Source organism: Lepus europaeus, chromosome 7 (assembly GCF_033115175.1).
Source record: "Lepus europaeus isolate LE1 chromosome 7, mLepTim1.pri, whole genome shotgun sequence".
Classification (NCBI taxonomy): Eukaryota; Metazoa; Chordata; class Mammalia; order Lagomorpha; family Leporidae; genus Lepus; species Lepus europaeus.
Genome location: NC_084833.1, coordinates 11184166 through 11196888, shown reverse-complemented (window position 1 = coordinate 11196888; position 12723 = coordinate 11184166). Strand labels below are relative to the sequence as shown.

General features: G+C 55.1%; 1 protein-coding gene across 1 annotated transcript; it reads right to left on the bottom strand.

The window, feature by feature from the left end:
* Positions 1-2693: 2693 nt before the first annotated feature.
* PRPF19 (pre-mRNA processing factor 19) lies at positions 2694-12450 on the bottom strand. Its single transcript, XM_062196071.1, has 16 exons — positions 12231-12450; positions 10333-10482; positions 10147-10223; positions 9284-9425; positions 9128-9201; positions 8956-9018; positions 8026-8067; positions 7843-7917; positions 7482-7557; positions 7254-7363; positions 5918-6073; positions 5621-5690; positions 5321-5406; positions 4862-5032; positions 4632-4737; positions 2694-3212 (listed from the first exon to the last, which is right to left on the bottom strand). The coding sequence occupies exons 1-16, from the start codon at positions 12247-12249 to the stop codon at positions 3115-3117; spliced, it is 1515 nt and encodes a 504-aa protein (XP_062052055.1). The 5' UTR covers positions 12250-12450; the 3' UTR covers positions 2694-3114.
* Positions 12451-12723: the final 273 nt, after the last annotated feature.

The window sequence follows — 12723 nt, the reverse complement described above, 5'->3', positions numbered from 1 at the left end:
TCTACCAGCCCCTAGTTGAGAACCCTCTTCCAAAAGGTTCGTGTACAAGTCAGCTGAGCCAGAGACAGGAGCAGGGCTGACAGCTCTCCATTTCATTTTGGCTGAAACAGCCAGGGCTCTGACACACCCCTGCTCTGACACCTGCCCTGCTCTGAAGCACCAGGAGACAGACATGGCCCAGGCTCTGGACAGGGCCCTGGGGCTGATCTCAACCTGCCACTCGGCAGCGGGGTGACCTAAGGTAAAAGGATGAATGACGGCAATGAACACACGGTCCTGCCCTAGAGACGAAAACTGGGCTGAGACAAATAACGGAAATATCCTCCCAGCAGCATCCTTCCAGTGACATGGCTGGAGCACGAACCCTGGGCTCAGGCTCTGGCCTGGCAAGGCAGAGATGGGCACCAGAGAAGACTTCCTGTAGGATTCAGTCTGTCTTTGCTAAAACTACACCTGGGCAGAGCAGCCGTCCGGGACTGGCTGTGGTGGGGACGTGACTGCTGTCCCCCAGAGACACGAGAAGATGCTTCCCTGCCTCTAGAAAAATGCGTTTCTGTGTGGACACATCATGTGCTTCACTCACCTTCAGCGTTCCTAATCCAATTATCACCCAAGAGCTTCAGTCCCTAAATATCTCCTTCCTAATATTCCTGCAAAGGCAGATCTGAAAATGCCTGTTAAAATGCACTTAACTGGGGCCGGCGCTGTAGCACAGTGGGTAAAGCCACTACCTATGGTTCCAGCATCCCATATGGGTGCCAGTTCGAGTCCTGGCTGCCCAGTTTCCTGCTAATGTGCCTGGAAAAGCAGCAGAGGATGGCCCAAGTGCTTGGGTCTTGCACCCACATGGGAGACCCAGTGGGCTTCGGACTGGCCCAGCTTTGGCCAGTGTGGCCATCTGGGGATGGAAGGCCTCTCTCTGTCTCCCACTCCCTGTTAACTCTGCCATTCAAATAATCTTAAAAAAAAAAAAAAAAAAAAAAAAAAAGGCACCTAACTCAGAGGCCATTAGTTAGCTTCAGTGCTCTGCTAGCCCCGGAGTCTGACAGGGAGTCCCCACGTCATGCCCAAGCCTCCCCCACCTCTAATCACACCTCCCCCCACCCACAGAGTACCCTCAGCCCGCCTCTCCTCAGTAGTCCCCACTCCTTTTCCTCCTGACTTGGAGGAACTGAATGACAGGTCTTTTCTTAAAACTAGTACTTTAGAAATATATCAGAATGCCTAAAACTAGTTGAGATTATATAAACTAGTACAGTCATGGGGGGGCCTAGGAAATAGTGTGGCGAGGTGGACTGAGCTGCTGCCAACAACACCAGCATCCAATACTGGAGTGTCAGTTTGAGTCCTGACTGCTCCACGTCTGATCCAGCTCCCTCCAATGCACCTGGGGCAGGAGCAGAAGATGGTCCAAGTACCTGGAGTTTCTGCCTCCCGGGTTCAGCCTGGCCCAGCCTCAGCACTGCTCCATGTGGGGAGCGAACCAGTAGATGAAAGATTTATATCACTTTGTCTTTCCAATAAATTAAAATTTTTTTCAAAAAAACAAAACTGTATAGTGTACCCTGAACCCTACCTTCAAACTGGTACAGAGTAGGCTGGTTGGAAATCTGTTAGTGTCCCAACAGCGCCTTGTAAGCCCACTCTGGGACAGTTGCCCATTGGCCCCAAGCCAAACAAGAAGTTACACACTCCATGCTGTTCAGTGAAGCAGCTTACGAATCAATAAACCTGTGGCATGGAAAAAGGGTGCATTCCAGGGAAATGTGTACACACAAGGAAGGTGTGCCTGGTTCAATAGTTGAGGAGACTGGGTTAGAAAGTTGAATGGTTTTTTACTGCAGGCTTTTCCAGGGCTTTGGATCCTGAGCATCTTGACTCCCAAGGGAAACACCACCCAAACTTCCTTGACCATGGAACCCTGACCAGCACAACACCCTGTACCACACCCACAATATGCACTGCACTTCACCCCCCAACCCCTCCCGAGCTCCCCCTCCTAGTACTGCTTCCAACCTGTTATTACCAACTGCCTCTTTCTCTCAACCAAAACCAGTCAGGCTTCAGCTCCAACATCCCACCAGCACAGCCTCATCCGGTATATTTTTTATCTCCCTGGGCAGCACCCCAGTCACCCACTCTTAGCCAGCACTTTAGCTACTTGGGCCTCTCTGTTCCTCTCCACACTGTTCACCCTGGCCTCGGAACCTCCTGTGCCAGCAAGCCCCCTCCCCGCTTGTTGTCTGACTGTTCACTGCCTGGGGCACCCCGGGAGCCAGCTCTACTTCACATTTTCAGCAGCCAGTCAATAAAATCTTCCTGCGTCTGGTCAGCTGGGGACAAGTTTCCCAACAGCTACAGCTGAAGGACCGCACTGACAGGCCCATAGGTCCTCACAGCAAGGTGCAGTTCATCTTCCCTGCTCTTCTCCCTCTCACCCTCCCTCCCAGGCTTGTGTGAGAAGCTAAGCTCACGAGCACGCAGCAGCACAAGTGACTTGAAGCCCTCTCTAGAGCACAGGATCGAGGCCGGCCTTCTGATAAATGGACGGTAGACTTGTGTCTTGTTTCTGCAGTGCAATTTAAAAAAACAGAGCACTGCGAGGGGAAAGGAGTGATGGGCTTCCCGGCAGTGTCAATGCGCCCTGAGCACTGCACGCCCCACCCCGACCTCAGAGAGACACAGGGAGGTGGTTCCATTTATTGTCATCTTTTTTTAATGAAACTAGATCACCGTTTACAAAAACCTGCATGGGCCCTCACGCCCGTCCCCTTCACAGTTCCCTTGGGTCAGCCTCTCCCAGCTCACAGGAACCGAAACAAAGTAGGTGTGGAACGGCCACCACCTTGAGGGGAGAGGCCCTGGGCTCCGACCCTGAGCCTTCGCAGGGTGACAGTTCTTGCTCTCAGGTCCGTTCCGGTAGAGCCTGGAGGCTGCACGGCTGAGGGTGGTCCCTGCCACCATGGCCCTCGGGCCAACACCCAGACCAGAGTGAAATGATGTGAATGTCCCATCCCAGAGATGCCCCCCTCCCACAGCAGCCGCCCCCCACCCCCCGATCCTAACTCTACCCCACTACTGAGATGAGGCCACTTCCATCAGAAGGGACAGGGCCTACAGGCTGTAGAACTTGAGGCTCCTGTCCATGCCTGTAGAAGCGATGAACTTGGCGTGGTGCCCAAAGGCCACCCCTGTGGTCAGGCCGCTGTGCTCTGAGGAGGGAGACAAGAGGCAGCTGTGAGAAGGCTTCCCCTCCTGAACGCCCAAACACTGACCCCTGACAACACACTCACAGCGAAGCAGTCTGCCTTGCCCAGCAGTGTGGGCCTGCTCATCTGCGTGCTTTCCCTGGGGGCTCACACCCACCGCCCTGCTCACCGTTCAGCCCCAGAGCCTTCCGCAGCGCCTGGCACACAGCAGGCACGCCATCACTCATGGGCGGGATGAGCGAAGACAGGGGTGTCAGCCTCGCGTCTCACCTCACCTCAGCTTTCTGGGCAAATGCACTCCAGCTCAGCTGAAAACCTCAGTGGTCAGTTTGCTGGTCTGCTTGGTTCTCACTACTAGCTTGTAACTTAGTTCGTCCTAGCTCAAGGAGTCCTACCTCCAGGGCCCCTGGGCCCCTAACATGGTGCAGAGAAGACCAATGGCAGAGAGGTGAGACAACACTGTTCATGGGACTTGGGGAATCCATGAACGTCCAGGCACGCTGCTTCTCGAGGATCACACTGGCGCCAACCAGATCCCCTGCCACAAGCTGCCCTGTGCTGCCAGGCGGCTACTCTACCCAACTCAGCTCCAAATCCAAACACCAGGTCCCGTGCCAGGTAAAACCAGCGGACCTCGTGAGGAGGCTCAGGAGAAGATGGATGCGGGAGCAGTGTTCACATCCCGCCCACAACACTACGAAGACGGCAATTCAACAATTTCCCCAACACAGACCCAGCAGCCGCCACTCCTTCAGCAGCTAAGTGAGAGCCAGGCACCCTGCCCGCTCCCTCCGCTCCTGGCTGGCACGCTCTGCTAAGCACTGCCAACAGTCCCACTTTAAAGATGAAGGAGCTAAGGCTCTGAAAAGGAAAGGAAGGTGCCCAGGGCCACACCACACGAGGCAGCACCCTGTCGCCCACTGCCTTCTGCAGCTCACACTTTTCCTCTCTAGCCTGCTTGGCTGCAACTAAGTCAGTCCCTCATTTGCCTTCCACCAGTGCAAAGACAGGGTGTGTCTTACCTGCTGAACGGGCTGAGATGTGGCACTGAATATAAAGACCGCAAATGTCTGCTGTGTGCTAGGCACCAATCTAATCTATAATGCCGTCACCTGAATCTTACACTACCTCTAGGGATGTGCTATTATCAGTCTCATTTTTCTGAACCACCAGAAAGGTTAGGTAATTTGCCCAATGTCACACAGCCTAGGAGTGGTAGAGTCAGTACTAACTAGCCTTTACCGCCACACAGTCTAACTCCCGAGTCTGTTTCCTTAGTCACACGTGCTCCTGCCCCTGGCAGTGACTAAATGCTGCCTACACAAATCCACGCCCAGCCCTGGGGATTCCTAAGCTGGTAGGCTTCCCCACTTCCCTCAGCCTGAGAGCCCAGAGACCTCAGGATCCAGGGCCAGCCTCTACCTGTGAAGTGAAGAATCTCTGTCCATTGTTTACAGATGTAGATCTGGACATCTGTGCCCCCTAGGGCCAGGTAGGTACCGCTCTGGTCGAAGATCAGCGACTTCACCTGCCAGAACCACAAAGAGAGTGGGTCACACGGGCACAGGAACTGTGGGGCCCAGGGGAGAGTGATCCCACGAAGCAGCGGCCACTGGGGAGGGGGAGCAGCTGCGAGGTGGGGAGGGGCACACCTCAAAGTTGTTATCCAGCTGCAGCGTCTTGAAGTTCTTCAGTTTGCGCAGATCCCAGAGCTTGACGGAAGAGTCGTCAGCTGCCGTAGCCAGGTAGTAGCCGTTCTCGGAGAAGGCGATGCTGGTGATGGGGCCTGAGTGGCCAGGGAAGTTGGCTACATTGGTGCGCTCCTACAGGAGGGAGATGGGCAGTAAACTGCAACACCTACTGGCCAAGGGAGGAAAGAAAATGGGGCTCACCCAACTCCCACCTCTGAGACGCCCTCCTCTGTCCTCAGGGAAGGGCAGCCAGCAGGAGCAGCAGGGATGGCAGGCCCATGGGCCCCAGCCACACCCAGAGCCAGGCTCTCTTTGGCCTTGGACACCCCAGGGACCAGGCCATCAGCATTGCAGCAGCACTGCGGAGTCAAAGGAATGCCCACCAACCCTGGGCCTCAGCTGGAGGTCATGTCCTCCTACCTTCAAGTCCCAGATCTTGATCTGAGAGTCCATGGTTCCTGTTCCAAAAATGAGTCCATCAGGGTGGAACTGCGCACAGGTGAGAGCTGTAGAGGAGGGAGATGGACCTAAGGCCAGCGCCCAGCAGCACGGAGAGCTGCTCTGTTCCTCACCTTCCTCACTGGGCCCAGCACAAGGCCAGGCCCCGAGAGTTGCTGGTGCTAAATATTCTCTTTCACGTGGACAAACAAGCAAAGGACTTGAACGTGAACAAATAATAAACAGGAAACAGAGGAGCCCAGCAGCCCTGAGGCAACTCACAGCAGCCAGAGGTCTCATCCGTCACCTTGGTGAGCACGCGCCCCGTCTGGATGTCAGAGAAGGCCCAGTACTGAAGAAAGAAACAGAGCCAGTGAGAAAGTGGGTCCCCAGGCTCTGGCGGCCCTTCGAGAGGCGGAGAGCCTGGCTCAGCAAACCCTAGCAAGGCTGGCTCCCCAGGCATAACAGCCATTCTCCTGTGCTGGGGCACTGGCTACACTTGGCAAGACGTCCCCTCCACCCCCGAAGTTCATGCTTGGAGACCAGCAGGCCTGTTCAGGGCCCTGGCTTGGCCCACACCTGGTCATCTGAAGAGCTCAGGAGGTAGTCCCCGGTGGCATGGAGGCTGAGGCCTGTCACAGCGCTCTCATGGGCCCGAACAACCTGGACACAAGAGGCATTCGGGACAGACCAAATCCTGATAGTGGCATCTGGAGAGGCAGAAAACACCAAGTCCTGAAAGGAAAAGCAAAGAGGCCAAAGATCAGGGCCCAAGAAGACGAGAATGGCAATCTTACAAAAGCAGATAGGATGGGCCACGGCTAGCCACACTTGCTTCTGTCAGCCTTGCCCTGCCTGGAACCACCTACCCACCCAATGACACCTGAGAGAGCCAACTGTAACTGCTGTTACAATGGTCAAAGCATCAGGAAGAGGAGGAAGAGGAAGAAGAAGAGGAGGAGGAGAAGGAGGAGGCAGCCTCACCACCTCATAGTAATGAGGATAACCGCAACAGCAACTATTTCCCACGCTATCTCCAGGACCAAAGAAAGAAGTAAATGTGGCTGGCCCGAATGAGAAACCAGATCTTTTAAATTCAAATTCAAAGAGCCACAGGTAGTTAATGGCCATAAAATTGCATGAAGCAGGTCTAAACAGTATGGGGGCTGAAGTCATGTTCTAGTGCATCCCACACGGAGAAATTTCAGAGGCAAGTGAACTCTCCCAAAGCCTGGGGCAGGGCAAGAACTCAGAGTATTGCCAACTAACGATACTGGCTAAGCAGGACATTAAAAGCCGTAAGCTAAAAATAACTGCCATTTCTCATAAAAGACCTATTAACACCAAGTAAGAAGGAAAACAGTGCTTTTGAGTGTTGTGAAAAATTTAAAATGCATTTTATGAGAAAGTCCATGTTATTCTTAAGGTTCAAGGAAAAGGCTAACTCTCTGGAAAACAGATCCAGCCGCTGTCCTAGCCTGCTTAGAAGTCTCATCCCATTAAAGCATTCATCTGGCCTACTGCGTTACCTTCTAGACCCACTATCTAATCCAACCCAAACTGCTTTCAAGAGTCAACATGAGGTTTTGACCCCCTCCCCCAGACTCACAGGAACGTAAACATTTCTGTCTCCATCAGGTATCTGTGGTGAGGAAGGTGTGGTTCTGTACTGCCCATCACGAACACTGTAACATGCTTTGTCAAACTACACTTCCCTTCTCCCGCTGGGCTGAGAAGACAGTTTTGAAGGCCCTATGTAAAGGGTAATGCCCACGACGCCCACTCTGCACAGTCAGCTCTTTCTCAGCCCGACCTTACCAAGGAGACCGGGGTCGGAGAGATCTATTCTAGGATCCTAATCCACTGAAACAGGGCTCAGGAAAGAGGGTCAAGGGTGCTAGGAGGAACCCCTTACCTGGGAAGGGTGAAACACCACACTGGTGACCTTCTTAGTATGGCCTTTGAGGGTGGCCAAGATTTGCTCAGAACTCTTGTCAAAGACGACAACATTTTTATCCGCCCCACCTGGAGAAGACCCAAACCAAAACAAACAAAAAAAAAAAAGTCAGGCCTACCTGGGTCCCCATGCACCCTCCCATGCTTGCCCCCAAGCTGGGCCTGCTGGGCAGGCCCAGACTCTTACCAGTGAGGATCTTGTTGGTGTCGGAGGGACAGAGATCCAGGGCAAGGATCCCGGGAATGCTGGCACTGTGCAACCCCTTTGCAGAGAGAGCCACACCAAACCCAGTCACGGTCAATTGAAGGCAGGCCACAAAGCCTGACAACGCCCCCAGTCACCCTCCCCTCCGTGCCCCAGGAGAACAAGGGTGACTTCTCCTCATCCATTCTGCTTGGCTTTCTGCCCGGATGCGCCAACTCCCTTACTGTACTACTGGGAAACCCTGGGCTGGGCAGGAGGAGCAGCTCCGATGAACTCTGTGGCCAAGGCAGGATGCAAGGCCACAGGCACTTCCACCCTGGAAGGAAGGGGCCCAGCCACTTACCACGTGGGATGCCACCTGCCGGTATTTGCTGAGCTCTTCCGGCTTCACCAGCTCCTCAGGCACAGTCTTCCCTCTCTGACAAATGAACAAGGCCCAAAGGAAAGCGGCGGTCACCCAGTGCTCCTAGTGTCAGCCGCCTCACTCCAGGCCAACGCTCTCTCCTGGCTCTAGGACAGGACTCACCTTCTTACGCTCCGTGGTCAGCACAGTGGCCTTGTCTTGAAGCTGGGGGAGAGAGAGGGGAAACAGGCTCAGTGTGAGACAATCATCTTGCCAGGACAATGGCCCGCTGGACGCTGGCACGCCCGAGTGAGCTTTCACAACCAGCACTGAGAACTTGTTCCCTGCCAAGTTCCATGCTAAAGGCTACTGTGCACCCACCATCTCTCATTAGTTCACCCAACCTTAGGAGGTGGGTGTTGGTGACCTTACTTCACAGCTGACCCTCAGAGAAGTGAAATCTCTTGCTCGAGTCACAGAGGTGACAAAGTGCAGGGCAAGGATACGAACCAGGTAGACAGAGTTCCAGACCAAGCTATGACACTAAGAGGAGAGCTCAGATGCATGGTGACAAGCTAAGTCACTTGGGAAGACACCAACAAGCCCCCAAAATGAGGATTCCATGTGTAAAACAGAGCACTGAACTCACAAGCGAAAGCCCAGCTTTGCTTCATGGGAGCTGGGTCTTTGAACCTGAGCCTCAAATCCTTTATCTATAAAATAATAACTCCTGTCCTACCTCCCTTATAGGAAAAAAACATAAAAACATGGAGCAAAATGGCTTAACATCTGCAAAACACTCCAATAGCAAGAGCTCAGTTGTACTTATCAGTAAAGAGATCTTTTAAAATCCTATGTGTCTAGGAAGTAGGTGCTATTATTCTCAGTTTAAAGGCAAGGCGGATGCAATAGAAAGGATTACTAAGCCAAGGTCACAAAGCTTGTAAGTGATGGCAACAAAACACAAGCCCTGGCAGTCTCGTTCTGGAGTTGACATTGTGCACTGCTCAGTTCCAGTCCCCAAAAAATGGAATTTTATACACATTGGACTCAAGGTGGCTTGTGACAGGTGAGGGGGCACTAGTATTCCTGCCATGTGAGGGAACAACTCACCTTCTGGATAATTTCGGGAGTCATTCCCACCAGCTCACCCAAATCCATGGGTTCGCCTGCACCCTAGAAAGAAAAAGGTGAGGGTTACAGGCAAAGAATGGCAGCAACACTCGCAAGAGAGCTGGGCAGGCCACTGTACACTGGACCGCCGGCAAGGAACAGGGACACTCACCACCACACTTGGCTGTGAACTTGGCACAGCCTGGGGCACGATGAGACCAGCCTGTGGTTTCAGGGTAGCCAGAGCTGAGAGAGAAGATCACATTAGAAAAGGGCTGTGACACAGCAGCAGCAGCCACAAATCGGGGAAGGCAGGCAGAGACTGTACCTTCTCGGGCGGCAGTGACTTCCTTGGTGAGACGGGCAATGACACGGCAGGCAGCATCGTGCTGGTACAGAGCGTGGGACAGCTCCTGGCGGGTCGTCTGCAGCTGCTGACGCAGAGTGAAGCTGTGCAGCATGACCGCGTCCTGGGAGAGGGAAGCACCACCGTGAGGCTGGGGGGCGGGGAACACAGCGCACCTGGCAGAGCGGGCCTTTGAGAAGGGACGCCCTCTGCGCGCGCCACACTAGACCAGCACCAACAGTGACCCTGAATGTGCTGGCAGCAGCCCTGGCTCCTGCCCTTGCCACATGCTGGGCACACACACACGAGTGGCAGCCAGCTCCTTCCCATCACCGCACTCTAACTTACTGGTCAGTCATGGATGTCACACTGCTGTCTCTCGGAAGGATAATGCTCCTGCTGTGGACTGACCACCTTCATCGTGTGAGACAACGTGCCCGTCCCCAAGAAGCACGCACGCGCTCCTCCACTCACTGGGATTTACCGAGTACCTACTATGGCCCAGACACTGCTCTCGGTGCTGGCAAAACACTGATGAAAAAAGTACCCCCTGATGTCACTAAGTGGACACTCTAGTTTTATTCTACGCCTCAGAAACTCTAAGCCAGGCACCAATCTATGTGATACAGTCAGGAAAATCAGGGGTCAGAGAAAGAACAATAAATCCAAAGTCACACTGCTCATGAGCAAGAGAGAGACGCATGGGCTCCAGTCTGTGTGACTTCACCACCAAGCTCCCCCTGTGCTGCCTTCCTGCAAGGCCTCCACACCCCCACCCCACGTCCTAGTCCAGGGATATACTCTCTCTGAGTGGGGGAGACATCAGCTTTCTCCCAGGAACTTACCCACTCATCCTGCAAGGCTTTCAGGATGGCTGGGATGCTGGTGGCTGAGGGGGGCTTGGGCCGGATTGGGTGGGCAACTGCCAAGAGAGGAAAGTCAGGTGTGAAAACCTGTAACCCAGGCAACCTCCCCACCCCAACCTCAGGTTCTGAGCCAAGAGGCCCACACTGAGGCCGAGCAACGGGCACCTTTGATGTCAATGAGCTGCTCCTCGGAGAGAGGCTGGTTGTTAATGGGGTCTGTACCATTCTCAGCAATGTACTTCTCTATGAGCCGCCGCTCGTAGACGTGATTAGAGACGGGGGACACGCACGGGTGCTCTGGCACTTCATTGGAGACTGCAGAGAAAGGCAGGCAGTAGGCTTGGGATGAAAGACAATCTGGGGCCGAGGGGATTCCCCACTGCCACCGGCCCAACAAGTTCCCACATCCTCACACTCAACTCCGAGGAAGCACATGATGCCAAGCCAGCTTCAGGCTAGCCCCTAAATGTTTCCAGCTACCTATCTAGCTTCTCCATTGGTCTCTCGAAAGTCTGGGTGGTCAAAAATTAACTACTACACAGCTACTATGCACTGCGCACCCAGAATGCAGTCAATAAGCCCTGCCATCTCATTTTTCAACAGGCAGTTGGGGACCCACACCAGAGAGTCACTCCCCACACCCTGGAGAGCGTGTGAAGCCATTCAGGCAGCTGCCATCCACCTCAGTCACAACCCTAACTGGATTAGGAGACACAGGGACTACACAGCAGCATGACCGACACCAGGGTACCAGAACCATTTACACGGTGCTCACTCCGTGCCAGCCAGGATGCTAAGCACTTCACACAGGTGCACCTGTCCCCCCAACAACCTCCAAGCAGTTCTCGTACATTCTTGCCTGGGGGAGACAGTGCCCTCCTGAAGGACAGTGATCACAGCCCGCCTGGGACTTTCAGTCCAACAGATGCCCTGCAGCACCCAACAAATCCGGGAGATGAGCGCGTGCGGGCCGGGGCTCAGGAGGGGGCACCTCCAGGTGTGGCAGTCCGGGCTCAGGAGGGGGCACCTCCAAGTGTGGCAGCCCGGCATGGGCAACATTTTGGACTAACCAGAAGCAGGCTGAGAGGCTCAGTGTCTCTTGCCCCCTCTCGTCTCTTGCCCCCAACCCAAGCGTGGTGGCAATGGGGGTATCGCTGAATTCCTTATCTAGCCCAACACAGGCTCTCCAAGAGAAATACATCGATCACGGACGCGTCCTCTGGAATCTCATCACTCAGGGGAGACTGGCTCACATCGGGGGAAGCCGAAGGTCTCCGGGCAGAGGCGGTCACTTAATCTCTTCAAGGCAGCTCTGCGACATTGTTCACTGTGACTACCTGGGCCTTGTCGTCTGCACCAGACAATAATCGGTCCGCTGTCAGTCTGGCCCCATCAATCAGCTCTCGCAGGCACTAGCTGTGCCCCTCCACAGGAGCCCCACTCCTCCTGAGCCCTACGGTCCCATCTGTACGCCTCCCGCAGGGAATTCCTGCGAGGACAAAACGAGATCGTGGACTTGGAAGCGTGCTGTAAACCAACGTGTGTGCTCTTTTATCCGTCATACACAGCGCGCGGCTGGGAGCCAGACACCTGGCTTCCAGCCCCGTCGGCCTCCGGCTCCCTGCGTGACCTTCGCAAACTGCAGGGGCTCCAACTATCCGTGCGAGACCTCCGACGAGATCCAATGCAATGCTCCCAGTCTCGCAGACGGGGAAACTGAGGCCCAGCGTCTCGCGCCAGATCGCAAGGCCGACCGAAGGCTGCTGCTGGACAAATCCTCAGGTTGCCTGGCCCCTACACCACGGCGGTTTCCCCTGCACCAGCTCCTCAGCCCGGGCCTGCCCAGTGGGCCCAAGTGACCCCTGCGACAATGAACCTGAGGTGATATGTAAACTGCGCCAGCACTGCGCAAGTACACGGCGCCGTAAGGGGCAGAGGACCCCGTGCTGACAGGCGGCCCCTTCCCGCCTCCGCCCCGACCCCGGCGCCGCAGCGGCCTGCACGCTCGCCCTCTGCTCGCTCCCGCCTCCTGCCACCTGAGATCGCCGGCGGCCAATACTCACTAGAGCAGATCAGGGACATGGCGCCGACGCAGCGCTCTGAGGCGCCTAACTCAGGGCTCCGGGTCTCCCTTCTGCGCCTCTGCGGGCTACTTCCGGTTCCCCCGCTGCTTCCGGACGCTCCGCGGTAAGCACGGAGCTACCCCGCGGAGCGATGCCCGCGCAGCGTTTCACGTGGGAGTGTGGCCGGTCGCGCGCTTCAGCCTTCAGCACCTAACGGAAACTGCCCTTTCCCAGAATGCAACGGCACAGGAAAGAGCCCGCCCCGGGACAATCGGCTATCTCCGGATTCACTCGGCTTCTTCCGTGAAGCCTTCAGGGGAGGGGGCAAGCAGCGGAGAGGCGACCCGAAACTACACTTCCCATAGTGCAATGGGAACTTAAAGGGCTAGTCGTTCTGCACTGAGCTATAGGAATGCAGGAATCTCCTCGTGCAGGTTTCTCGGGTCTGCCTTAGAAAGTCTGAAAGTGCCTCACGTAATTCTGAGGCAGGCGT

Bases quoted from the DNA above. Each gene is read 5' to 3' on its own strand.
- PRPF19 (XM_062196071.1), bottom strand. The intron at 10,224-10,332 runs GTGCCCGTTGCT...CTCTCTTGGCAG, and splicing joins GCAGCTCATTGACATCAAAG to TTGCCCACCCAATCCGGCCC. The intron at 7,558-7,842 runs GTAAGTGGCTGG...CTCTCTGCAAAG, and splicing joins GGCAGGTGGCATCCCACGTG to GGGTTGCACAGTGCCAGCAT.